The 27,847-nt window shown below is 40.3% G+C and overlaps 1 protein-coding gene across 1 annotated transcript; it reads right to left on the bottom strand.

The window, feature by feature from the left end:
- Positions 1-980: 980 nt before the first annotated feature.
- Positions 981-25,422, bottom strand: ERN1 (endoplasmic reticulum to nucleus signaling 1). Its single transcript, XM_074160075.1, has 21 exons — positions 25,317-25,422; positions 16,494-16,527; positions 15,443-15,515; positions 13,759-13,831; positions 12,561-12,683; positions 11,618-11,719; positions 10,843-11,104; positions 10,170-10,248; positions 9,234-9,396; positions 8,164-8,282; positions 7,639-7,830; positions 6,768-7,023; positions 5,918-6,008; positions 5,399-5,588; positions 4,754-4,853; positions 4,127-4,326; positions 3,668-3,815; positions 3,093-3,220; positions 2,345-2,468; positions 2,016-2,083; positions 981-1,793 (listed from the first exon to the last, which is right to left on the bottom strand). The coding sequence occupies exons 2-21, from the start codon at positions 16,505-16,507 to the stop codon at positions 1,587-1,589; spliced, it is 2,712 nt and encodes a 903-aa protein (XP_074016176.1). The 5' UTR covers positions 16,508-16,527; positions 25,317-25,422; the 3' UTR covers positions 981-1,586.
- Between the last annotated feature and the right edge of the window lie 2,425 nt (positions 25,423-27,847).

The raw sequence follows: 27,847 nt of genomic DNA, 5'->3' as shown, positions 1-27,847 counted from the left end.
AGAACTTTACATGAGAAGTACAAAAATATGAAATAGGCTTTGAATCTTCTTAGGTAAAACTACCATCATTTTTTTTTTTTTTCAGGCTTTAGAAACATGTAACTTGCACGGTTGGCATCTTAGGTAAATTGCTGTCATACATTGCAAAACTAGGAAAAAAAAAAAAAACTTCCTGTAAAGTAGCTGCGGAAAAGTAGCTGTACATACCCAATCATACGTGTTACTGTCAATAATTTATTAGTTTAAGACACAATGGCACAGTCGTACAAATTCCCACTTTGTAATTTCTTTTTTTTAATGAATTCCATTGAAAGATGCAGTATCACTTTCCTCTTCCAGTTGTTATAATATGATTAAATATGAACACAAAAACCGATTAAGACTCATTTGGCATGCTTTATACTTGTACCACTTCGATTTGATACTACTTTGTAGTAAAAATTAAATAAATATAAATATATTAAATAAATATATTGTAAAAGAACACCCCACTTACATTAGAATTCAGCATTTCTTCATCCTTCCTGCACTCTTAATGCTTTGTCACAGCTTTAGGGCCAATGAAAAGAAATACTGCATCTTTAAAAACATAGACTCACTTGGATGGAACTAACAACCCGTGCACCAGAAAATGGGGTTCCTTTACAGCTTTGTCGCACCCATTAAAAACACTGCCTCGAGCTTAACTGCTCTCCCTGGTTCCTATTTGGCTCCTTTTTCCCCAGGACTCAGCTCACCTCTGGCTCTGAAACCGGGACCCTGCTTTATACGCGAGTAAGGACCACTTGCAGTAGATAAATCATGAGCCTCTTGAGCATCAGTGTGTTTTTCTGAAGTTACTTGTATAGATCTGTTCTGATGCTGTGATTTAAGTCAAGGACTGGTCAAGCTCTACTGTGAATACTGGTTGATATTTAAACAATGAATGAGGCTTATTTTCAAAGTAGGTAAACCTTTAACTGATTTTTTTTTTTTTTTTTAAGTCAGTACTTTTTAGAATTTCGTTCTATCTGCTCAAGTACGAGGGACTAGTTTTCCAGGGTAGTACTGATTAAGCAGAAATTATACTCTCTCTACTGCTTTTGGATAATGATAACCGATTCCCTTTCCAGTCACTGTGGTGTGCCTGATGCGTGAGGGGGCAGTAGTGCAATGGCAGGTGCTCATGATTTGCTACAACTAAAAGGCTCCTCTTTTGCAGATCCCAGTCCCTAGTAATTATATGATTTCAATCACTGTATTTTGATTCTCTGTAGTAAAACACGTAATTTGTAAAATCACATACAGTACAGGGATATTGGGTGACAGTTACATCCAGCTTGTGCTCTCCATTTTCACTGTCTTGAAAACTCCCTTGGAGTAACTCCCTCCCCAGGGTTCATTGTGGTTACCACTCGCTCCTTGGGCTCTGACCGTCTCCCCATCCAGCGCAGGTAGAGGTACAAGGCACTTTTTGGAAGCTTGGTTTCTTCCAAGAGAGAGAATCCAGCTCTTTGATCCCACTTTTCCCTGCTAAAGGTAGGCCTGTTTCACAGCCCTGTGCTTGGAATGTTGGTCCCAGAGAAGAAAGCTCTATCCCTTTCCTCTCAAACAGTGTCTCCCGCAGGGCTCAGCTCCGCAGAGTCCTGGTGATAATAATGCTGAAACAGTCTTTCTTGGCAGCAGATCTGCATAGCAGTGTAGGTGTGTAAGAGCAGGCGAGGGAAACGAGCTGTAAAGTAACACACAAAATCATCTGGGATAGAGCCCAGGGTCTCCTGCACTTCGGGAGGCAGTTCTCTGTAATGGTGCTTCTGTAAAGGAAAAAAAGAACAGGGAAAAGCTCAACCAGAGCGTACACGTTCCAGGATCCTCTCTTAAATAGAGCTCTCTGTCCAAGATGCATTTTCTTGGACAAAGTAACCTCATATTACCCTAAAGTAAAGCAGCTCAATACCTAAAACAAGGTAAAATAGACATAGGCTGGCAACAAACAGCAAAAGGAGGCAGAACCATAGTGTGGTGTTGCCCTTTACCTTATTTCTCATTGCCCTCAGAAGATCCCGGACTGACCCTCCTTTATATGATCTGAATTTTCGAAGATCTGCAAAAGAAATTGCAAGATTTCTGCTTGTGGTTTGCTGCAGTTTTAGCTGCCGGCTCAAGAGTGAGGTACGTGAGCCTACGGTCGGGTATCCTTATGGCTGTGTTTCGATACATAAACACCTACTTTAACTTGAAGAAATACTTTGCTGACAAGTAAAGGTCATGTGCCCAAACTGAGACAGTGTTTCCTTAATTTCCTGTCCCAGCAAACTGGGAACAAGAGCATGTAACTCCCTTCTGATAAAATACTATCCGTTACCTGTCTGAAGAGGAACTGTGATGTGCTCTCTCCAGTCCATTTTCACCACCTCTCTTCCGCCTCTTTCTAATTGCTTGACTATTGGACCATCTAAAGATTCTTTCTCTATCCGGTCACTAACATCCTGGAAGAGACAGTGAGGTTACTTCTAGTTTTATTTCCAAGCTTTTCCCAACGATTTAAAAATGCTGCTTCTGGCCAATTACAGTCTGATAACAGAGTTATGGTTCTACTTTACTCCAAGCCAAAGTGCCAACACAGTGGATTATGCTTGGGATGGGTAGAGAAGTTCTGAGCCGCTGAGTTGTTTCAGCATCTGCCAAAGCATTTTACTCACAGGCTGGGAAGAACCCGAGGTCCTCAGCCCGTTCCCAGCCCAGCTCAGGATCCAGTGTGAATATTCACTACAGTGGGCTACCCTGTTTGTGAAAACCTGCCTGGCAACACGTTCTCTCTCCTGCATTGCTGCTGTAGCCGCTGGAGACCTTCCTCACTCCAGTTTGATAACATCACCCTCTAGCCCTGCTATAAAAGATCTTCTGCAAGATCTTTTATAGAGCCAATTCTTAAGCCGATTTCTTAAGAGATACCACCTGGGTATTACAACTTTGCTGCTTCATTCCTCACAGTGAGGTTGTGGATTCTATCGCCTCAAACATCCACAAAAAGAGGAGAAACTGAATTTGAAATCTGAAGAATGTCTACAGGAGTCGTCAGAACTGAAAGGATTTAAAAGGTCAACACAAACCTGAAAAAACTGGAGTTGTCTTTCTAAACTCCAAAAGAATGGGTGTTTTAGCACACAGCTGGCAGACGGACGTTTCTGAGGGTCCATGTTTATCATCTGCTCTATTAAATCACGAGCAACTATGTCTTCTGCAAGGAAAAGGGAGATAATGCTTAGGCTGTAGGGAAATCTAATGTTTGGCACTTCAGAAAAAGATTATGTTTTCTACTTCCTCCAACAGGATCCTGAACTCCAGCCCCACGAGCTCAAGTACTGCCCTCCTAGAGACGCTGGGCAACCAGCGGAAAGCCAGTAGTGTTGAATCAGGGTGATTATGAAATACACAAAATAACTCTTTAAATACATGAAATATCTCTACAGTTAAGCTTCCAGGGTTTCAAATTCTGTATCCCAGAGATGTTTTGGGGTACGAATTCTAAAAACTTTAGAAGCTTTACTTTAGGAGTACAACTTTCTCCGCTGCCAGGTTGGGAATCACTGTGGGTCACAGTTCTGTCATTTCTGTCGGCATTTTTACACCCGTGGAAAGGTCACTAAACTCTGTGGTGCTTTATGTTTACCGTGCTTTTTCTTACCGTGCCTCCCTGCATTTAAAGACTCCAGGCTGTATGCCCCCAGCAGAATGTTGGCTTGCCGCTGCAGAGATTTGCCAAAGGGATGGCTGCCTTCAGATACCACATAATAAAAGACACAGCCGGCTGAAAAGATGTCCACAGTATATGTCTGCAAATAAACAACCTTTAATAGCACTAAAACATTTTTTTTCCCCTCCCCTGAAGACTCCGAGCCATCATCACAGGGTGGTTATTTTGCACCTATGAGCAGAAGACAACTTTTCAGAATCACATATTGAGCTGGAAGCCAGCACGAATGCGGGGTTGGACCAGACGACCTTTAAAGGTCCTTCCCAACCCAAATCTTTCTCTGATTCTATGAACGCCCAGGCATTGAGTACCGCGTATCTTAAGGTCTAACTGCAACACCGTGCCACCCGTTGGTCACACTGCCGCTTTCTGCGGGAGATGAAGACTTACAGGGTTCTCTTTGCAATCTTCACTCAGCATCTCTGGGGCAATCCACCCTTCAGTGCCCGGCACGCCCGACCGGCGGCTGAAGCTGTGCCTGCCCACCGCCAGCTTCTTGCACAGCCCGAAGTCTGAAATCATAGCTTTGACTTTCCCGTGGGCGTTAGGCATCGAGATGAGGATGTTATGGGGCTTCAGGTCCCTGTGGACTATTAGAAACACCTGTTTATCCACTCCAGGCAATCCCAACAGTATTTGTAAATTTTTAATGTATTTGCATTGGAAACCTTTCACAAGGCTGAAACAACATTCGTTAGATCAAAGTCCTAACCTCAAACTATTGTCTTTGGTAGAGGCGTGGCACTTTTTTATTCCATCGCTGCTAGTCGTCATGATTTATATGACTTGTATCCAAAAAATGCAGCACCCTGAACAAATGGTAATGACTAGCTTACGGTAATGACACTCCGGTGCAGTGGAATGTTACAGGTGTCAACTACTGGAGCATTAGCTGGAGCTTCTACAACTCTCTCTTCTGGAACTGAATAAAGAAGCTCCCAACACCAGACCAGTTTCTCTTTTTTAGTTAAAAAAATGTACCACTCCACCCAGTACTGAAAGGAGAGGCATTCTTACCGATACTAAGGGAGTGCAGGTAGGCAAGACCAGATGTCGTCTGTTGCAGGAGAGTGATGGGTTGTAAGCCATGGTGACTGAAGGCCTTCTGCTCAACATACTATAAATTACAACAAAAAAAAAAACAGCCACAAGATTCAACCACAACGTTGTTTATCATTACCCTCTGCAAAAATAGTAAGTATTCCCCCTCAACCCTCCAAAAACCGGTTAGATTGGGTAAATTGTGCAAGCTGGTAACACACAACAAAGAGGCTTTTCTTTTTTTGGCTGAAGGTGATGATCTCTAAAACATCATTCAGAACTAGAATTCTCTGTAGCACGGTGCTCCGGAAGCAAGAGTAGGGGGTCTTCAAAGTCTGGGTGGTAGGAGGGGAAGGGTGACTAGAAGGGAGTCCTTCACAAGAAGGAAAAAAATCAGAGGACAACAGCTTCTGTCCTTAGATCAGCACAGGCTTCGGGATGTCTTTCTAAAGGTCTGACAACACCCCTGTTGTAGGAAAATGTAATTGTCACAGAGGTGGTGGTGGGAGTAACTGGAACATCTCCTGCAGCAGGCACTTCAGCAACTTAAGCTAAAAGAACTGAAGGCCTTCCAAAAAGAAGACTTTCACAAATCCTGTAGGTTTGCAAGTGACCCGTCACCTCCTGTAAAGTGGCAGCACACAGCTCAATGGCGATGTACTGAAACTGCCGGTCCTTCTCCGTGCAGAAATAGCGGATCACATTGGGATGCTCATCTGACTCTCGCAGCAACTGCACTTCACGGTCCGCAAAGCTGAAGCACTCAGGAAGAATTCTTTTCACTGCGACATCTCGGTTATCAAATGTCCCCCTACAGACAGGAAGGAAAACCACATCGTCCTTTTACTCCCTCTAGACAAAGCACGTACAAAGCGAGTGACAACAGAAGACGTTTTAAAGAGGCACAGTAAAGTATTTCTCATGCCGGAAACAGGTATGTTTGGTCATTTCTAAGGGAAGTAAGGTAGTTTTTGCTAGTGAAGAAACACTGCAGGAAAATGTTCCAGACATATAGAAAATACTTTTTCAGAAGATTCATTTCTGTTAATATTAGATTTTTTTTTTTTTAAAAAAAGAGACCTAACGCAAGTAAGACATTCATTGGTCTATTTAATGCTCAATGCACATATTGTCTTCTACCTGTAAACAATTGTCCCTTCAGCTCCGTGTCCCAATACGTCTTTTGGGTTAAATGAGATCTTGCCAACCATCACTCTGTTTGCATCTTCATCTGAAGGAAAAGCAAGAAACAAGGACTGGTTTAGGGTGGGTCAAGTCAGCATTTTACAACTGCACATCCTTCTGGGCCGGTACATGTCTCTGCTTATGTTTAAATTAACACCACAGATGATCAAAACAAATGAACATCTGCATTTTGGTACTCGGCTGAGTAGGCAAATACTCCCTGGTGACCAAATGATCCAACACCCAGAGTCAAGCCCATTGTGTAAACACCTGAGATAAGGTCTGGAAAGATCATGTCTCAAGACAGTAGAAGACACTAGTCGTTCTCAGCAGACAAAATTCTTTCTGGAAAGTTTTGTAGATGTCTTATTGAATTTAGGAAATGCCAATTGACCATTCAGTTCCCCTGCATAGCCTTTGAAGGGACACAGGAGTGCACAGGAAGATTGGGCAGGAAGGCAGGCGCTGCATAATCCCTATTTCTTGATTCCAGTTAATCATCATAATACATATTTTTATTAGACAAACCTTTTCATACAGGTTATAAGAATGCACTGCCAGGGACAACAATCTCTCAGACGGCAGTTCTGAACTGGATGTTCTTCTAAAGCAAATAATCCTGCTCAAAGTCAGGGCATGGCACTCCACTGTGTTTTGCAAACAGTCAGACTAAATGAGAACGATGGTCATTTTCTGCTTTCTGATCTATGGTGTTATCACCAATAAGTATTTTAAATTGTTGTGCTGCATCATCCTACAGACTGGGGAAATACAGAGACAATAAAAGACACTGGATTATCTTTACCTCCCTCTTCTTGCTCAGTGGAGAGGCAGCTCCCAACGTCAGACGTGGAGATGCTGGAATACGCAGAATGGTTTGATGCTCTGGGAGACACATTGGGTGTGCTGGTGGCCGAGCTCTCTGTCCGCCCGTAGGAGGTGTCCAAGAAATCTGTGTCTGGGGGTAGATCACTGGGAGCACGAAAGGGCAGCTTCTGTTGCTGCAAGAGCTGTATCTTCTCTTCCAGCTGATGCTGCCTCTGTTGCTGCTGATGAACGCTCTGTGAGAAAGGATCTCAGTTCTGTCAGTGAAGTTTCTTACAGTCACCTCACAAAGGGGAACTCTACAGCTATTGGGGGAGCTACATCCAAAAGGTGGGAAGAAAACTCTCTCGTTATGACACTACCAGCCACGCAGGCTGGGGAACGTTCACTCACACACTTTTGATTTCATTCTGAACTTCCATTGCAACGCTGAGAAATCACACCGGTTCGTTAACATGGCAAAAGCCAACTGTTACCGGGTTAACTGTCTTTAAATCAAAGCAGGATAAAGGCTTTGATCCAGAAGCTGGAAAACCTCACAGTGGTTCAGGTGAGGAAGAGAGGAGCGAAGCCAGTGGTGTTAAGATCGCGTCCATGAAAAGAGTAACACATACGAAAAACAGAATTGGTGGGATTAAAAAAAAAAAAAAAAAAAGTATCTCCAGAGCTGGCACACACGCCCAGAGACATCACTGTCGTGTCAAGTTTGTAGCCCTTGCTACCCCCTGCACATCCCCGAGGAGGGAAAAATACCCTGTAGCATGTTACGTTTTAACTCCTGTGTCACTTCTGGGGCTGTAAAATGTTACTAACTCTCCCAACTCAAAAGCACACCAGCTAAGTAGCATTACCATTGGGTAAGTGATGATAAAAGCCACCCAGCCTACAAGCAGGAAAGTACTGAGAATGATGGTGGCCATGTCTTTCAACATGGAGTCCACAGGAGCCTCTGGCCGAGGGATGGGCCGAGCAGGTTTCTCCTCAATATCCTTCGGGAGAGCAGGAGGCACTTCTGTTGAGGAACCTTCAACTATGTCAATAACCTGAGAGGCAAAGAAAGCTTTGTTAGCCCAGTATCTTCATGGGTAACGGAGCATTTATACACCAGCCTTACTGCTATGGCATTCTTAATAAATTCCAGTCCTACCAAAGTCAAAAAGTTTGGCATGCGGGGAAAAAAAGTCAGCTGAAAGCACTAATTCTGAAATAAGGAATGACACATGATCATAGCAGTGATTCTGCATGTTAAGTACATGAAAATCTGACACAAACAACGCACAGTAATTCCGTGTAGCTTTTCTTCTGAGTCCCTCCCCAACTTTTAACTCCTTTACATTCTTCAATCATCCAGTAAGACGATTATTCGCATCACAAACCTCTTCAATTGTGGCTTTATCAGAGTCAGCTGGAATCACGTTTTCAGGCCTCTTAGGTAAGTTGCTTGGGAATTTCTCCAGGATCTTTGTAGGGGCAGACAATGGTGTTTCATGGTGCCCTGTAAATAAAACACATTTGTTGAAATGAAAAAGTTGTTCCTTTTTAGGAAAGATATTCTTAATTTCAGCATCTTTGCTGAAGAGCATATTTAAAGGGAGATGCTACTGTGCTCCCAGCTTTGGCAACTGGAGCAGACAGAGGAAGACTCCAGCTCACGTATACAGAGAAAGGCTGAGGGGATGGGTCATTCAGCGCAGAGGGCTGCGCAGGAATATGAACCGTTTAGAGGGAGCCGTTTGACAGAGCAGGACAGTGGTAACAGAAAAGGGATCATGGCAAGAAAAAGGTGTTGGTTAGAGACGCGGAAAGCTACAGCCCATCCCTGTCACACAGATCCTATGGCATGTACCACTTAATTATAAACTTGCATCACCTAAAACTGAACCTCGGATAGTTCTTCATTTTGGAAGCAAAATGGTGAACGCCCTCAAAAGTCAATTCCAAAATGCTGGGATTTGGGACACACGGGACAGGCTGATCCTTTATTAACATTATCTTCAGCCTCTGTGCCTTAACCCTCCATTTGTAAAACGGAAAACATGACTGTCTGATCCATTATGCACAATAAAAAAATCCAAAGGAACCAGAATACAGTATTTACAGTAAATAATAAATTATCTATACCCCTCTCTGAAGGAGGGGAGAAATAAGCAATAAACAACTTTCCACATAGTGAGCTAAGCCTCTTCATCCCCTGCACTGAATAAAGCAGAGGCCTTGGGAAAACCAGAATGCAGTCACATACTTAAAAGACATTAATTCATATGCAAATGCAACAAATTAGAAACGATTACTAGGATTCAGTAATTACTGCCTGAGTTTAGGCCGTCCTTGAGACTGATTTACAGCAGCTGAAGAACAGCTCTGGGGTTTGGATGGGAATTGCCGCGAGACGGCAATGGGGGCCTGCGGGAGCAGCAGAGCTGGGCCAAGCAGGGACCTCGGGTACCTATCAAAAGCCAGTCGTTCCAGTAGCTGAGTTTGTTCTTTTCTTTCAGTCTGCCTGAAAACTTGACATCTGTACTGGGGGTGATGACACACTCGCCATTGTCTTCAATTGTGACTCCTTCTGTTTTTGGACCCTCTAGTAAGGGAATGGCACTGCCGCGGGGCTAGAGAGAGAGAGAGTCTTGTTACAATTAAGCAAGCACCCTGTCCCTACAATATTTAAATAGGCAACTAAATAAAAAAAATGAAGGTCAAAATTGGTGGGCAGCAAAAATTACTGGCAGCAGAGTCAGCCTGAGTAAACACTGCCATTATGCCCTCAGCAACTGCTCCAACAACCTTGGACATTAGACCTAAATTACACGTTGCCCAGGAGATGAGATTACGCTCTCTTTTTTTAGAAAAGTTAAACAGGATCTTTATTTCCGACCTGGACAGCCACTGCGTGAGCAAAACAGATCTGTGATGCAGTTTCCTATCCACGGGGAGTTACTTTGATGAACAAACCAGCAATTTTAACACTAACCACAATGCACCAGCAGTACCGCACAGCGACCGCTGGCCCAGCCCTGCCGAGCTTGCCCGGCACAACTCCTGACCAGCTGCAGTTACTGCTTTGCAGCATTTGAAATGATTCCTGAAATACGGCCATGCATTCTAAGGCTCACTGTTAATTGTTTCATGAAATATTTCATTTGCTGTGCATTTCTTGATAGCAATCTGCTAAAACCAAATTTCTGTAGATGTACAGCCTTCACTGTTTTATTTTCTATTTTAATGGTATCCATTTGCCACTTTACTATGGCAAAGCTGTCTTTTCTTATATACATTTTAATGTATATTTCCATTTCAGCTTTTTTTAAAACTCAGGACAGTACTAATTCCGTAAAAGCACTTTTCAGGAGGTGTCATTCAACTCTTGCAGCTCCCAACTTACCACCACAGTTACTCCTTCATGCACCATCGATGGTGACGCGTACAAACTTGTGGAGTATTTCCCTACATATAGAGTAGGTCTGGAAAAAAAAAAAGTGTTAGAAAGAAGTAGATCATCTCAGCTAAAGCCTTAGCAACACAATCCTGCAGAACTAATGCACAGGTTTCTCAAATCATCAATATTTATATCTTGAAAAGCCTGGATCTGTAAAATTGCTTTAAGTACTGCTGTACTATGAAGCATTCCTTTTAATTGGGAAAGTATTATTAGTTGATTATTCACATCATAATTCCTCATTTGATATAACTCATGTCCTATTTCTGCATTATTCAATTACTGGTATTTGCTAAAATGCCGTGCAATTTTTTTTTAACGTGAAAGGCTTCACAATAAAAAACAAATCCACATTATAAGAAACTGCTCAACACAGAACATCTGATAAAAGTTATGAATATACATAAGTTTACAATAGATTTCTGTTTGTCTCTACCTTTAGACAGTAAAAGATCAAATAAGATAAAATAATGGCTGAAGAACTAGAGCTGCTTTCATGTACTCTTTTCACCATCTTGAGGCTTGTAGCACTATCTTTAGTCGCATGTATATAAATAAGGTTTTAATGACAAAGCTCTGCCAAACAGACAGTGAGAACAACAGGAATATTCATGCTCACGTCAGTTTGCTCTTGGTCTCCGTTTCCTTTGGGAAAGGGTATTTCCACTTGGTAATGTGTCCAACCTCCCCAGACATGAAGGTCAAGTACCGCAGAGTTTCTATCCCCACGTTGGTGTGCATAACCTTCCGCAGTCCTTCCCGTTGCCAGATGTAAAAAGCTACCACAGGAGAAGCGTAATTCTGAATCCACAGCACGTCCCCAGACTCACTGTCTACGGTCACCACCAGCCCATCTCCATTAGACACAAAGTGAGACATTTCTACAAGACACAAATATACAGGAGATGATCTGGATTGCTGCAGATGTGCTGTTTTAATAATGCACGTTTAGCAGTTCAAGCCTTATGGTAACTGTGGAGTCCATTACACCTTCCATTGCAAAACAATAGCTGATTGGCAAATTAGTCATCAGAACTGGGTTGATAAATGTTCAGTTGTGACACAATTGCAATAGCTTTTTCTGAGTGTGCATCAAAGTTTAAGTTTGCTTCCTCTCATGCCATTTGCCGCTAAATTTTAGAGTCGTATCTTCAAGAGCTGTACCTTCTTAGAGTCAATTTACCTGACGCTACCTGACAGGGTCTACATATTACAGCACGTAAAGGATCAAGACTGGCAGATACTTATCAACTGCACAAAAACCAGACAGACAGCTCAACTTATTCATTCTAGAAAAAAATCAGAATATTTTTGACTGTATGCAAAACCCGCAGCCAATATTGGGGGGGGGGGGGGGGGGGGGGGAGACAAAAAAAGAGCAATTAACTTCTTACTGTATTTTATGTCTTCATCAGGCAGAGTAGCTGCATAATCAAAATAGGTGGCATTCCATCGCAGCTCCTTCTTCTTGGTGTCATACATTGTGATCGTGTACTCTGTTAAAAAATATACAGTCTGTGAAGCAAAAAAACCTATGAGAGAGTAGAATCAATCATCTCAAATCTGAGACTCTTCAAAACACCACACACACCACTTACTGCTCTGCATTTCATTTTCCCAACACTCCGGGCAAATAAACATGTCAGAGCTGTTAAAGACAACACCCGATCCACTCAGGCACTGCCCTACAGGAACCTCAGCACAAGCCCCGCAGACAGGTACTGCCCACGGTACCAGCGCTGTGTTTCCACTGCACAGCTTCTTCGGATGCACTCTCTTTTACTTACAAGTTTCCAAACCCTGCATTCCAGAATTCAGCAAAGCGTGTTCTGTAACTGAACTGTCACACTCACAGAACACATTCATAGAGAGTAAAGAACAAGCCTGAAACACTTACTCCTTTTTCCTAGTCCATACCTATATGGCGTTGGTCTGATTTTATCAGCTATTTAGAATGTTGCATTTGGAATTTCAGTGGATATGCTGTATCTCCATTTTCTTTAAACAGTTTTTATAAAAGCTGTACATTACAGAGCAAACTTGGGGTCACAGCTGCTGCTGGAATGCACGGGTAAACTGCATATAAATGCCACTCGGTCAGCAAGAATAATAATGCACCATGCCTACTGCCAAAATTAAGAAAAACAGTATCTTTCTGCTGCTGTAAAGAGTTAGTATTTTTTCTGTGTATAGTCTAAAATCATAGTTTATGGAAGTTTTTCTAAGGAATAAACTTGAAAACCTAAAGTGATCACAAGGTCATTTGTTATGATCCTATACTTTAAAAACAACTACAACAGCACATTTCTAAGCTGCAGAAAAAAAAAAGCATATGACCTGTTCTCCCAAGATACAGGAGGGACGTTGATGGGCAAAGACTTTCGGCAAATGAGGAAGTCAAGGTTTGCTGTTTCTCCCCAGTCATGAGGTCAATCACATACCAAATATCCTGCTTCTTACCTGAAATTGTAATTTAAGCCACATTACCATTCAGTTGGAAAACTACAATTCTATCAGGCTTTTCAGTCATCTCTTTTTCTTTAATAGGCTCATGAACTTAGCATGAATAAAGCATTTTTAATAGAACAATTTCTCACAGTCAGGCTTAGTTTCAGCATTTAGTACTACTGGCCAATCCCAAATATTGACAAGAACAACTAAATACGGTATTTAGAACAGTAAGTACTATTGGCTGAATTACTTCTTCACACTGATAAAATCTAACAGAGTTCTGAGTGTAGAAGGTCCCGTAAGCCAGCAGAGGAGGAGGCTGAAGTGCTGATGAAGGACAGTAGGTGGAAAAAAAATTATGGAGGGCCTACACATTTCAAATGGATTAAAGATTGCAATCCTAACATCCCAGTCAAGATTACATGAGCCATGACCTTAAATATTTCTTTGACGCTAACACATATGTGTTCTGTTTAGAAGCTTCAAATAAACCTTTTACACTCCTTTACCAGAGAGACCCTAATGGAGAACCAGAAGAAGGTATTGGCCAATAGTAAGTTCATCCTGACCCTTCACACATTTCACTGTTGTGATAAGTAATAACTGTCCTTCCTTCTCCCTCTCTCCTCCCAGATCCATCTGCAATTAGAATGAGCGAGGACAGCGAGCCATAAATTTGTTATTATTTGTAGTATAAGTTAACTGACCGTATCTCAGATAACGGATGATGTCTAACTGCCTTGCAATGGGATTTCTAATTTAATTATAATTGTCAAGCAGTCAGTGACATTTATAAACATAAGAAGATTTTAAGTAGAAGTCACTTTTTGTTGAGAGACAGCATCCCAAGAAAACACCCCCCCCCCCCCAGGCTATTCACCACTTAGAAAAGCTATTTTCTCCTTCAGGAAAAGTAGTAACTGACTTCTATATAGATCAGATCTTCTGTCATCGGAAAGGTTCATGAAAAAATCATAAATAATACCCAAAATAAAGCGTATTTCCATGTAGCCTGTCTGGAAGTCTCCACATTTTGTACTCACTGAACGAATTACAATCTAAGAGAGATTACATTTGAGCTCACCCATGTACAGGATCCCATCTGAACTGCGACAGGGAGATGCCTGCACCAGCTCTGGGATAGTAAATGGAAGTTTCTAGGGGAAAAAAAAACCAACAACAATAAAAGCTTATTCACATTGGTATGAGTGTCTTCACATTTGTTCACAAAAAAGGACGGTCAGAAAACTTCAGAAATCTCAAATGATAGTTTTTTTTATTGTTTGTTTGTAGTGCCTGAGAAGTCAAGATTTCAGGTCAAGGCCCTTCTCTGCAAACCCAGGAGAGTGAGTAGAAACGCGGGAAAAATGCCTGTAGACTGGAAGAAGCACTTGCAGCTGCGAGGTTAGGAGGCCAAGACTCTGTGGTTTTAAGGTCTACCATCATCACTTATAAACTGGGATTCAGCATACCATGGTTTAACTGTGTCACCTACAACAAGTACAAAACGGTTCTCCACAGGACTGAACAGTAACACTTATAAAGGCCAGAGATCTTCACACAGTTGAACTGTTGAGAGGGCAAAGCATGAACCTCTGGCAGAAGAGTCCCTGAGAAAGTGCCAGGCCTGTGCTGCGCTCCCAGAACAGGTGACGATCCGTACTAAGTTTTAAGGGACTTTTATTGGATGAGGTCACAAGAGCATCGGACAAGCTGCACCAACAATAAGGATCAGGGCTTTGCTACGTTTACTTAAATACGCTAAAATTACTTCACTCTTGCTTATAACTTTTATAATAGTGATTCTAAACAGAAATTAAAGTAGTTTAATTCAAAGAGAGAAGAGATTGTCAGAATAAAGGAATAGATTCAAATAGCTTGCTGCTTCCTGGATTCAGCCAGGAAAAGAACCAAGAATCATTTTGCAAGTTATGATCTGGCTGTACTGGGCGGTGGGGGGAATGGTGAGTAAATACTAAAATATTTAACAATATTCAAGTTCTTAAGGGAAATCATAGCAGCTGCCAGAGAAAAGAAACTTGTGGGAAGCCAAATATTTTATCTGAGTATCACCACGAGGTTTAAAAATAAAAAATGTTAGCTAGGGGATCCGTGAGTTACATGGAACGATGACTAGTTTGAAAAGGTTCAGCACTGTTGTCTGCTCACTAAAGCTTCTAAAGACACACTCTAAAGGTGTCAGCACAGAACACACATTAATCCTGCCTTTTGGCAAATAGTTTTAGAGAATTAAGTATCTGGGTTAAAGTGACATACCTGATTTATATTATTCCAGGTACACCTTTCGCATCAAAACCTATGGAGATTGTTCAGTACTTGGATAATACCACACACATTTTACTTGCCATTATCATCATTATTTTAGCGAGTTGCAGATAAATAGTACAAGTGGACATAACGTGTGTGGCGGATGTTTTCATGGGGAAGTTATTTCCTGATGATCACAAGAAAGGTGTCAACTTTCTACTCTAATAAAATAAAGTATGTTTTCACTCTGCAAAGGTAGGGCACTGCCGTTCCAAAATCTTGTATCCTAACACTGGCACAGGCAGCAGCTGCTGTTTTTTGACTAGTCTGGATCAAGCTTTTCCAAGAAACTGGAGCACTTCCATTAAACAGTTCCTGCAAAACTTTACAGTAATGTCAAGAAAGCAGAAAGTTCCCTTGGGGACTTACCCTTCGCAGAAGTCTGATTAGGGCACTTTTTTAAAAATTATCAGAGGAGAGAATTTTAAAAATATACTTACAGTCAAGCCTTCGCTATTCTTGCCACCAAGTGTATACAAACTGCCATCATTTGGGTCTGGAAGAAATGCTGGCCTAGGATTTAAGCAGCAATTATACATGATTTTTAAAAATGTATTGTGCTTCTCAGAGAACAGGAAAGCAACTACGGTCAAAACAGGCTTTACAGAGAAGTTCATCTGACATTAAACTTTATACTTTGTATTATCCGTTTTTTCAAGTTTCATTTCTTAATTGTGACAATGAAAAAATACAAAAGTTTCAGAACTGATATAACAAAAGATTACTAATACATTTGAAAATCCAAAGATCCAAATGTGGCAGGCAATCACACAGGCTTTTAAACAAGATCTATATGCTTTTAAAATGCCACAGAATTAAATCAAACAAATAAACAAAACCAGAGAGCATAAGAAAGGCAAGGAACAACACAAGAGTTGCCAGAACTGAGTAAATTTGAAAGGTAAAAGCAATCCCCCACCCAAACTACAAAAAACCCCAAACCAACCCCAACATCAAAAACAAACCACAAAAAAGAAAGGATGTTACTGACTTCAGAGACATAAAGTTAAAGCCCCAAATTTTCTAGTTAAATGTGAGATTGCTCTGCTGGGGGAACTACCCTGACCTAACAACTGGAGGGTTTCATCTGGAGATTCTGGAAGCGGTGGTGGTTGGAGTTTCCTGTGCTTCGCTATTTTTAGTCTTTTATTTGAAGCACAAACCCAGAGATCACTCCCTAGCCATTCCTGTCATTTTCAAAGCTGCTTAATTAAGATTCCAGCACAGTTAGCACACTTGATCTCTAAACCTGAGCAAGGGCTTGAGAGAACAGTCTGCAGACAGGACATTTCTTCTTAGCACTACAAATAAGAGAATTATATGTAGCTAATTATATCCTTTCTGTATCTGCTCTCTAAACCGCCTTAATTTGACTTATGCAAGGTATGCACCTTTCCTAGAACATAGATCACTTGGGTTAAATTAAACCAAATTTCAATCTGTTACTGACAATCGATCAAGCGGTAAATGAGATAAAGGAAACAGACTTACTCTTCCACATGCATTGGCACCTGGAGTACAGGATCTGCAGAAAAAGAAAAACTCATAATACAGGCAATTCTGCTCCTTGAACTCATTAGACACAAGGTTTAAGTCAGGCCTGCAACAACTTGCTCCTTTTTGAAAGGCTGATGCAGAGTTTGACAGGGCCCATCTCAGCAGCCTCAAGGATCTCCTGTCTGGTCACGGAACCAGGTTTGTAAAATGGGAAAGTACAAAGCACCTGAGAAGTTTTAAATCTTCTTAAGTTCTTTCCTCAGTTTTACCCACACTTTTCCCCAGCGACCCCCAGGAGGAGGCTGGGAGAAGACAGCAGTGCTGTATTGTCTCGCGAGTTCTCTCCTTATTTGTCACTTGGACAGAGCACACGGAGCCTGTCAGAGCTCCTGTACACACATTCATAACAACTCCTGCTTCCAGTCCTGTGTCTGACGGTGGGGCACTGGCTGCCCAGGAGGCGGCTGACCATAACTTGCAGGAACGGCTTTCCCTGTGCAGGCTTCAGCGTAAAAACAAGCTACAGCTAATGGGAGTTTGCAGACACTGTGAGAACAGGGATACAACCATAATTTTCTTGATATTTTTTAATCTGTATTTTATGAACATTTGCTACTTTGTGTCTCAGGTACCTTGTGTATCAGGCAGGTAAAGCATGTGCTTTCCAGCCAACTTGAGGTTTAATTTAAAGCACAACAGACAAGTTGAAAGCCTAGTGCTGCACCTACTGAAACAAGGGGAACGCTGCCAGTGACTCAAGAGCACAACTCCGACGCAAGTCAGAAAAAACTTCGTTCTGCTTCCTACCCCAAGATAAAACCTCTGCGATCAACATGTCACTGAAAAGGAAAACAGGAGTCTGCCAAGGGCTATACAAAATTACCTCAACCCTGATTTTTTTTTTCACAAAAATGATCTCCCCACTAAAATTTATCCAAGAAGCCACGTTACATAAAAATCAAAAGGTTCGGAAACAGTCTCACAGCACTTGGTGTTTTGAGTGATCAGAATCACAGCTTACGTTTCAACAACAAAAAGAAGTTACAAAATAAAACCTGACAATGCTGAATCTAAATCCTTATATATTAAAAGGTAAATTAAGAACAATACTTTGATTTTAATGTAAAGTGATGTGACCTCAAAATTACTGAGGCCTCAAAAAATCCTGATTCATGGGATTTTCAATCCTGATGCCAAAACCACAAAAGTTCCCAGATTTGTAAGACATACTCTACAATTTCCAAGACAAATACGTGTGCTTGTTTACGGCTGTATTGGCAGAAAGTAACTGGAAGTCAAGAGGATGCAAGGTATCTTCACTTCTGCAGGGGAAATCAAACCATTACACTAGAATAAGCCCAAGTAGGAAGATGAAAGATGACCAAGCAAACAAATACTGGTTTTCACCTGTTCTGTCTCCATGCAAACATCGTGATGCTACAGCAAGGAAATAAGAACGAAAAAAATGATATTTGGAGAGTCTGGACAGCTTGAGTGTACTGGGATATTTGCACAGCTAAGCAAGACCAGAACAAGAAATTCAGGGTTCATTACACGAGTCTTGCAAAGTCTCTACCACTCTGCAGTACATTGCACCACACGAACCCCTGGGATTGATCACAACAGCCCAGGACCATGCCCCTTCGTTTTTATACAATAGATTAAAAAACAGAAGAAAGCCCTACCCAAACAGACGTCTAACAGCAACGCAGCTGACAACAGTAGTCACCAAAAGAGGCACATATCAGAGACAGAATACTCAGTGTATGTGCAAGTTTACGTGAAAATAAGAAAGAGACATTAAAGACCATAGGCTAGAGTTTTAATAATCATAAGTGCTTCATTGGAAAGGAAACTCTCACAGTTTTGTAAAAAAACCAGCATGATAAATCATCAGAAAAGGGCACCTGCCTCAGTTCAAGTAAGATTTAATGCAAATGCTGCAAGCACTGCTAAAGGCAAAAGCCAAATAAACTTTAAGCTTTGCAAGTCTCTTGATGAACTGATTACACAGATCTCACTTGACAGAAAATAAACTGTTGCCTGTGGTGACGGTGACTCTTGCTAGGCAACAGCCACCTTCACCACCAGTGCTTGAGCAACTCTGTCCTATCTACAAAGCTCTCCTCAAGTGATCATTAGTGATAACAAAGCTGCACAACTTCGGTAACTGACTGCATATACATTGTTTACATAAAGTAATGCAGATTTTCTTTAAAATCACTTTCTAGTCAGCCTAGGCAAAGAGTAAGAAAATAGCTGCTTGTCTTTTTATCTTCAGAAACTTTTAAATTTAATTTTAATAAAAGGGCTGCTTGTTCTCTGAATTAAATGGAGGTGTGAAGTTGTTACAGGAAATTACAGTATAAAACTAGTACTATCTGAATCAAGGTCCAAATTTTCTGACGGCACTGTTTACTGATGTAACACAACAGGCACGCTACAGTAGAGTAGGACAGAATGTGATTTCCTCAAACGTATTTGTATTTCAGGTTTGGTTTGTGGGAGTTTTTTTGGTTTGGGTTGCGTTTTTTTTTTTTTTTTAAGGAACGCTCAGGAAAACCTTAACAATTACAGGAAATTTCAAAAGGTAGATTATGTTTTCTAGCAACTGATCCTGGTTTGTCCATGACATTTGCAGGAGACTCTGGTTAGTAATGCTTTCCTACAGCTCCCTCTCTGCCCTCAAAATACAGTGAATAATAATAATACAGTACAGTATTTCCAGACTAATAACTAGTTTTCACTTAATTTTCTAAGACTGGGCAATCTACTTTTACGAAAATAAAAAGTGCTCCACTCTGCTCCAACTATCTCAAAGGTCTGAGAAATTGTGCATGATTTTATTGACCACGTAGTACCACAGCAGTGAAAGAACACACACATACGTGCAATATTTACTTGCATTAAGCTTTTACCCCCAAGCTTGTATTTCTGAAAGCTGTTGCAAAAATGTCACTTAAACCAATTTCATCAACAAAGGTATCCTACACTTTAATAAATGATGCCAGGAATCCCATTAATGTCTCTTCAACTTCTGTAGTGAGTTTTTCTGAAGCACTCTTGCGTATCAGACAACGTGAACAAAAGCCTTATGACAAGTTCCAAGCTGCTCAGTGCGTGCTGTACAGAAGCATCACACTTACGAGGAAGTCCTTAAATTCTTCTTTAGTATCACTTCTTCAATATCAAGAAAAACTGTGCTTCATCAGAAGTGAAAAAAACCCCTGCTTTTACTTGTTTTCTCAGTAACTGAAATTTTGATTTACTAACAATGATAAAAAAGAGGTAGATGGAACAGATTAAGATGTTATTACAAAGCAGCAGGAAATTTTTTCAGTACTTACTGGCACATGAACCAAAACACTGCTTATTCTGATGGCTTCCTGCAACATTTAAGTGTTGTATATGAACTGTTAGAAAGCATTTAGTGTCAATATCTGATCCATTTCCATGCATGAGGCTATTTACAAAGAGCGAGCACAAACTGATGGAGTAGTTTAGTTTCTGAAGTGAAAGGACTTCTCCTTCCACTACTAGCACCAGCCACCTGGAAAGACAGGTTCTGGAGATCCATTTCTCAACATTTTTAGCTACTAGGGTGATGTAAATTTTCTGATTTTCTTAACACTTTTCTGATCTTGAACTAAGGTTGTAGCTCTGCAAAGACAGTTTGAAGACAGACAATGAACTCTTCACATTCACTTTCATGTGGTCTGACATATATTCCAACTTTATTTCAAAGTTTGTTTTGAAATAAGAACTCGATCTGAGATAAAAAGAGACTCTTGAGTTTAATTTATTGTTGTCAGGTCTGCTTGAATACAGACTACCAAAAGAATGAGTTGTCTAATAACTGAAGTCACCTTTTGCTCCACAACGGGTCAGACAGAAAAAGTTCTTGCGAAAGTCAGAGAACTGAGGCCTTATCTTCTCTTCAACAGCTCAGCCCTCAAGTGCTAACGTGCTGAGACTGGAACCATGTAATCCTGCTTTCAAAATTTCCCTGAACTGCAGTTCCCTGTAATTAGGTAAGTCATTCTAATAAGCCCTATCTGTTCCAATACCAACAACAGTGATGATAACCACTGAACAAAGCAGTAAGCATTCTGTATAGGAACAAAAACCTTACAGAGAAAATGTGATAAACCTCTGACAAAAATTCTTCCGTCTCTCCCTTAAGCTTCCATTCCCTGTCACAGAAGAAAAGTCAACTTGCAATGTCCTATGTAGAGCTTTTGGTATACCATGCTCTCTAAAAGCTTTCCACCGCTAGACTAAGAAAACAAAGATGTCAAAATGAGTATGGAGTGGGGAGTGGATGAGATAGGAAGCAGGACACCATCCTGTGAATATCTTCAGTGCTGGAGGGAAGATTTGAGTTTTCTATACATACTTCCACGCATTTCCAATCTGGTTTTCCTGCAGCCTCTACTAAGGCAGAGTATGTTAACAATTCCTACATTAAAATCCTACAGCTCAATACACACTAGCTTTAGCTTTCTGATCTGGTAATACACACACGTGTATAAACAAGCACGTGCACACACTATCAGTAAAATTATTCCCACTGATACTCTTCATTAAATAATTCAGCAAAGCATATTGATGCCTACAAGCACAGGGAGTTCAGGGGCATCAGTAGAATAGAAATATCATTTAAAAGAGTGCCGATACCTCCCTTGCCATTGTGGGACTTCAAAAAATGGTATTCTGTAAGAATTGAAAAGCTTTCATTTTTACAAGTTAACAAAAAGATTTATATAATAACTGTGTCAAGAAAATACAAATTAAAAGGACATTGATCCTAGATTATAAACATTTATTCGAGAACTCTAAGAGTTTATCCACAAGTACAGCAGTTAACATAATGACTGTCCAGTAATTTAGTAAATTATTTGGCTCAGTTATGCTTCCCTGAAATTAAGATTCTGACCTGGCAGCAGGCAGATGTCCCAATACGGTTTTGGATGCACCGTGGCCAGAAAATACTTGTGCTTGTATCATTTGCTTGTGAGTGGCCAGAAGTATACGACAAATTTCAGGTTATTCTGAGATAATTCTAATCCATATTTTGCATACATATATGGAAAAAAAGCCATATATACAACTTTTGAAACTATAACCATAATACTAAATATAATGCATTTGACTTTTCTCCACATTTCACAAACACATGATAAGATAAAATTTGCCCTTTGACCAAAAACCAAGGCTTTTTTAATGCACAAGAGTTGCACATTTTCATCACTGTAACGTGCCCTTAAGTAGAACATACAAAACCAAGGACCGAAAAGAAGAAGTGGGAGATTCTGAAACAGCAAATGAGTAAGTCGCTGCCCCACTGGAATGAGCTGGAAAAAAACTGTTTCCTGACCTGAAGCCCTAACACAAGATTTGGGCTAACGGGCCAATTTAAAATCGTGTCATCCTCGCCTGCTGTTGCAATTACAGTAAATGAGGTTAGAGATACTAACAAACTATCCTCCGGAATTTGCTGAAAGGAATACTGTTCTACAACTGTTTTGTTTCAACAATGCTTATTAATTTACAGCTTTGCACAAAGGGATTTCTTCTTGCCTGGGAATAACCACTGTTAATAGAGCAGGACCCACAGAGCTCAGATTTGCCCTTTAGAATCTGCATATTGCATACCATTAATAGGTACAGACTTTATGTCTTTGTCTTATCATGACTAGTCTGCTGAAGCCCACAGATTACGAGTAAGGTGTCAGAAATCAAAACCTTTTAAATTGATTGTGGGCCATCAGGTTTGTCAATTGCTACAGAAAACTGAAGATCATCACAAAATTTCTGCTGGCTCTAGATCTAGACCCAAATCTGTACATATTATATATTCTTCTGGCAAACTACTTTGAACAGTTCTTAGCAGAAAAGCTTTTAAGGAGCTGATGAATGAAAAGAAAGAGATCGCTTTGAACAGTACAGAAGGACACACAGAAGTTACCGTCAGAAGAACAGAGAAATACTGTGTCCAGGAGTACAGTAGGAAATACTACATTCTTAACATCTCAAAGTTCAATATTCTGATCATTAACCTAAGCTCGAGTTAACAAAGATGTTCAGGGTGATTTTTACAAAGATGTGAGGGAATAGGACAGTCTTAAACATCACATTCTTAAAGCTCACCCTGAAATCAAAAGAGTCCTATTATTAACTGACCCATTTTTTTGCCTGCTTTATGGGGAGCACAAGTATTCAGACTGCCTTCCTTGCCAGCACTACATGAAAGCAGGAAACCCAAACATATTACTGTGGTGATAACCACTGGCTCATTTACTCTGCATACCTAAGATAAGCTACAGTGCTAAGTTAAAACAAACCACACATGGCAAGATTTTCATGTTTAAGTACTGCCTGATAATGAACACCGCCTTGTTTTTTTCCCCAATGAAAATAAAATGCACATGAACTGCCCTTTGTTAAACACCTTGCTGCTTAAGTGCAGTAATAAAACGTTCTCTTGCTGCTGAATGCCGCTGCAGCACTTCAGGTGACCTCCACAGCTTCTCAAAGCACATGAACTACAAACACGTGGTTCACTGTCTGATAATCAGGGTAAAATGGAACCGGCAAGTGCTTGCATGTGCTTGCAACACACACATCTTCCCACTGGGTAATTCTCTATAACAATACAAGCATATTGTTGACAGAGAGAGTGCACCAAACAACTGGGTTTATACACTAATATTAATACTGCATTCCCCACCATTAAATCTCTCCAGGGATTTAGCATAGCAAGATGGTAAAGAGTTTCATGGGCTATTAGTTTCCAGCACTGTTGCATCTTTGTTGGGCTTTCCACCCATTGGGTGATCACCAACAAAAACAGTTTTGCAAAAATAAATAAAAGCCTTCCAATTAAAATTCATTTGCCAATTTATATGTACAGGCCTTTATTCTATGTACACTTTTAGAATCACAGAATGGTTAGAGTTGGAAGGGACCTTAATGATCATCTAGTTCCATCCCCCCTGCCATCGGCAGGGACACCTCCACTAGAGCAGGTTGCTCAAAGCCCCATCCAGCCTGGCCTTAAACACTTCCAGGGATGGGGCAGCCACAGCTTCCCTGGGCAACCTGTTCCAGTGGCTTCACCACCCTCACAGTAAAGAATTTCCTCCTAATATCTAATCTAAATCTCCCCTCTTCCAATTTAAAACCATTACCCCTTGTCCTGTCACTACATTTCCTGGCAAAGAGTCCCTCTCCGGCTCTCCTGTAGGCTCCCTTCAGATACTGGAAGGCTTAACTTAGTTAACTCATGAAGCGTCTTGTAACAATGATAACTACCGCTAATTATATTTTTTTTTTCATTGACCCTTGTGTGTTGTTCGGTCACACAGAAATAAACTAATGGGCAGTAAGTGCTTTGCAAAAAGCTACTGAACATACCTCATAAGATGGAGAATAACACATAGTTAATGACAACAAGAAAAAAAGAAGTCCTATAAAACTAGATCATCCAGTCTGGCAGTTCCACTGTACCAACAATAGTCTTGCAACATTTTTTTTTTTTTTTAAACAAAGGAAGTTGCTTGAGCAATACATTCTGACCAAGATCCTTCTCATTACCAAAGTGCCTTCGTTTTTCCCTCAAAAACCTCTTGCCACTCACGAAGTCCAACTGCAGACAAACGCCAGATACGATATCCTTCTAAGATAGGACTATGTACTGTATGCTCATGTCAGCTGAATGACAATCAAAACCAGTAAGCTTCTCTTAACACCAGAGTAGCCTATAGCAACAAGAAAGGAAGAGGCTGATAATTTTTCTTGAAGAAGCTGATAATTTTTCTTTTATTCAAACCCGTTCAGGGAAAGGAGAGGTCTAAATTTCAAGAGGAAAGTGGAGAAAATGTAATCACACTTATTAACAAAGATCCTTCAAGAAAACACTTGCTCACTCCATTTCACTCTGCAAGGAGCTCCAAAAGCATTCTTTGCTCATTTATGAAGTGAACTTTTTGTCTGGTAGATTTGCACTCACATATGAATGGCTTAACAAATAAGAACAACTGGTTTGTACTGCAGACATCAGACACGCACAATCCATTTCCTACCATTTCAGCTCACCTACTAAACTGACATCAGATTTAAAAATAGACAGAATGATGCAATCACTGTGATTCCTTTCCATTTGACCTGCTTTCTGATTTATTTCCCAAAGTGAAGAGAAAGTGCTATCATTTCTACCATACATAATCAGTCCCGCTAAAACAAATTTGTATTAAATATTGAATTTTTCATGAAGACAGAGAGAGCTCTGCTCAGTAACTAAAATTACAAAATCACTTCCAGTCACTGAGCAATGTTAAATTTCTTAACACAAGTGCAGTTCTTTTATTTAAAAAACTTTGCTGTTCCTAAACATCTATTTAGAAAAAAAAAGACCTGAGGGTTTGCATGATTCACTGCACCAGTGAATGTAGGATATTCCAGAGACAGAATTGTGCAAACTCTTTGCCACCAGTTCCACCAGCTGACACTCTCATTTGACATCTATTCCGTTCTACACTTGCTTATATTGTGCTCATTCCCATAAAACATAATACCTACCAATTATATCACCACAGCTTAAACATTCTGGCAAAAAAACCCCAACATAAACCTGGAAAAAATCTGCAAGTGAAAATATGAAGATAAACATGACTCCAGAAACACTGTAGCTTAACTCAGGAGCAAGAGCAAAAATAAGAAAGAAAAGTATTTACCAGGCCCTACAACAGCTTGAATGATCAATTGATTTGACTGTTACTACCATTCCTGAGTAGAGGAATCAGGAAACCTACTCACCTTCTTTTAAAGTCCACTTGATTGCTCCTGTCCTCTTGCTGACAGCATGCAAACTTCCATCAAGAGTTGAAACAAACAACAGTGTTTCTGGCACAGTTACTGAGCTGGTGTTCTGGAAAAGAAAGACCCATAAACTGAATGTAATTATTTACTAGAGAGTTTACTGATAACTGTCATACATTACATTGCCTAGAACATCATCCTTCTTTTTAATCGCACAGACCAGACAACTTTCTTGTCCCTTTGAATTCAGCGATTTATTTTTTTTTTGTTTTGGGTTTTTTTTGTTTGGTGGGTTTGGGGTTTTTTCTGGTTTTGTTCTTTTGTGTTTGGTTTTTTTTTTTCCCCTGTCACTGTTACAGAACTGCTTACTGTGCTAAGCTCCCCTAGAGACAAACTAGGAGATGTTTTAAGTGAAGAATCTATCTACAAATCAACCTCCATTTTGAATTTTATATTAAAGCCTTCTTGTACTAGAGTTAGGAGAAACCAGAGATAAGGCTGATCTAGGAAAGAATTCATACCAAGACTATGTGATAAGATAGCTTGGGTAAGGAACTCCAAAGCTGGTCAGAGAATCTAAGTGTTAATGTCAATACCATGCTACTACCAAGTAAATAAAACATACTTTTGCCAAGGTTGAGCCCTCCAGAGATGAAAAGACATTGGGTGAGTATAACATAGATAAATAAAACTGAAAGGTGATCAATATTCTACAGGGTTGACTGCAGCTGAGAGACAGGCTGGAGCTGCAAGCATGAAAGCTGTCTCTGAGCAAGGACAAAATATTTAGGATAGATGCAGCTTAAAGTCTGGAGGAGATCCACACTGTTAAGCCTCTTAATTGTATTTTTGTACCTCATGTCTCCCAATACTGTATATCCGTAGAAGATAGTAAATAAAACTGTTTAAGAAAGCCCGTATGTATTAACACATCCATAGGTATCTCCTGGAAAGCAGTCAGCTGCAGGATTCAAACCTCAATTTGACATTCTAATCATTCTGTACTTATGTCACTCTGTATTTACATGTGTGGGTACAGACCTGTTTGATGCCTGCTGTTATTTTTACAGCCCAAGAGGCTTTGGAGCCTGGCTATTGCAGAGCATGTAATTTTATTAAAATGGCATCACACAAACAGCAAGGACTCAGAACTGTGTAGCTATCATGGCAGCAGTGAGGCTAAGTCCAAGGTGTTTCATTGAACAAAGCAGAAAAGACATGTTAAATTAACATCTACTTTTATCTTCCTGCCTAAAGATGATCCCATACACCATAAGACCCACCCATTTCCATTCAGCAAGTCTCAAGTTATCACTCAAGTAACTTGTCACTTATAGACTGGATCTGCCCTGCTCATCTGTGTGCCACCTGCTATGTTTAGGAAGTGTCACAGTTAAATATAGTTCTAACCTACCACAGTTCATGAAATGAAAGTGTGTGCATTTTGCATAATAAATAATGTCTTCTATTACTTCAATTGTAAAAAATAACGATCAGTCATGTTAGAATTATTGCAAAGCAAAATACCCATTTGCCAAATATAAAATGCATGGGTCTAGGAGTAACTGTTTCTTTGGAAAACTATGCATTTTCAGTGCAACTCAACTAAAGCATCAGACTTTCAGGTAAAGCATAAAGCTAAAAGAATAATATAATAAAGAAATAACTTTCAGGTCTCACTTATAAATATTATACACACTTCTTCCCAGCCATAATGAATACAGCTGGAGCAGACAATTGTAAAACACACAGTGCAGAAAAGAACGGAAGTACAAATCAACAATACACAAACCATAGATCAGAAATAACTGCTGGAGGTCTAGAAAAAAAGATGTATCTTAACACATAAATACAATTTTCATTATCTGCCGCACTTAAATTATGCAGGCTGCACAGACATCTGCACTTAAATAAAATATTTACAGCTGCATCTGGAACCAAACTTTGCAGTGTTTGTTCAAACAGGGGCACTGAATAACAATTCCTCTCATGCTGGCCTATAAAACATGCGGCTCGAGATGCTACTAATCAGAACTGAACTTAAGAGTGTCTTTCTAGCCTAATGACCTGATTTGTATGTAAGAGCAAAGAGAAGCAGTATTGTAGAATTATGAGTTCTCATTCTTCTGTAAAAAATACTACTTTTGTTAAAGCAAACTACTGTAGCCACTATATCAAAGTAATTCATGAAAATTTTGCCCTTTAGGTCTTTTTGTACGTGAGCTCCCAAAACAACTTAGGGCGGTGTAGCTGATTTATAATCAACTAGTCCAGTCTTCTTACCTTCCTTAAATAAGCATTTAACAAGCCGGACACACTGATTCTGCAACCAGAAGGAGAAGACACAACCCACATTCCATCATCACATCCATTTGGGGCTGAAAGTTATCTAATTGTGAGGCTCAATCTGCCTCCCCATCAAGATTAACTTTTTAAATCTGTCATTGCCTAGCTGCCTGCATAAAACTATCCTTGAACAAAATCAAGAAGGGACACTTTGGGTCGCATTCTAGACATCTTTATAGCTG

This window comes from Numenius arquata, chromosome 17 (genome assembly GCF_964106895.1).
Source record: "Numenius arquata chromosome 17, bNumArq3.hap1.1, whole genome shotgun sequence".
In the NCBI taxonomy this organism is placed as follows: domain Eukaryota; kingdom Metazoa; phylum Chordata; class Aves; order Charadriiformes; family Scolopacidae; genus Numenius; species Numenius arquata.
Note: the sequence above shows the minus strand (reverse complement) of the source record. Positions and strands in the feature narration are given on the sequence as shown.

Excerpts from the sequence above, each read along its gene's own strand:
- ERN1 (XM_074160075.1), bottom strand. Across the intron at positions 7,024-7,638 it reads TTATCATCACTTACCCAATG|AGCGTTCATCAGCAGCAACA; the intron begins GTAATGCTACTT and ends CCTTTCTCACAG. Across the intron at positions 2,469-3,092 it reads GACAACTCCAGTTTTTTCAG|GATGTTAGTGACCGGATAGA; the intron begins GTTTGTGTTGAC and ends TGTCTCTTCCAG.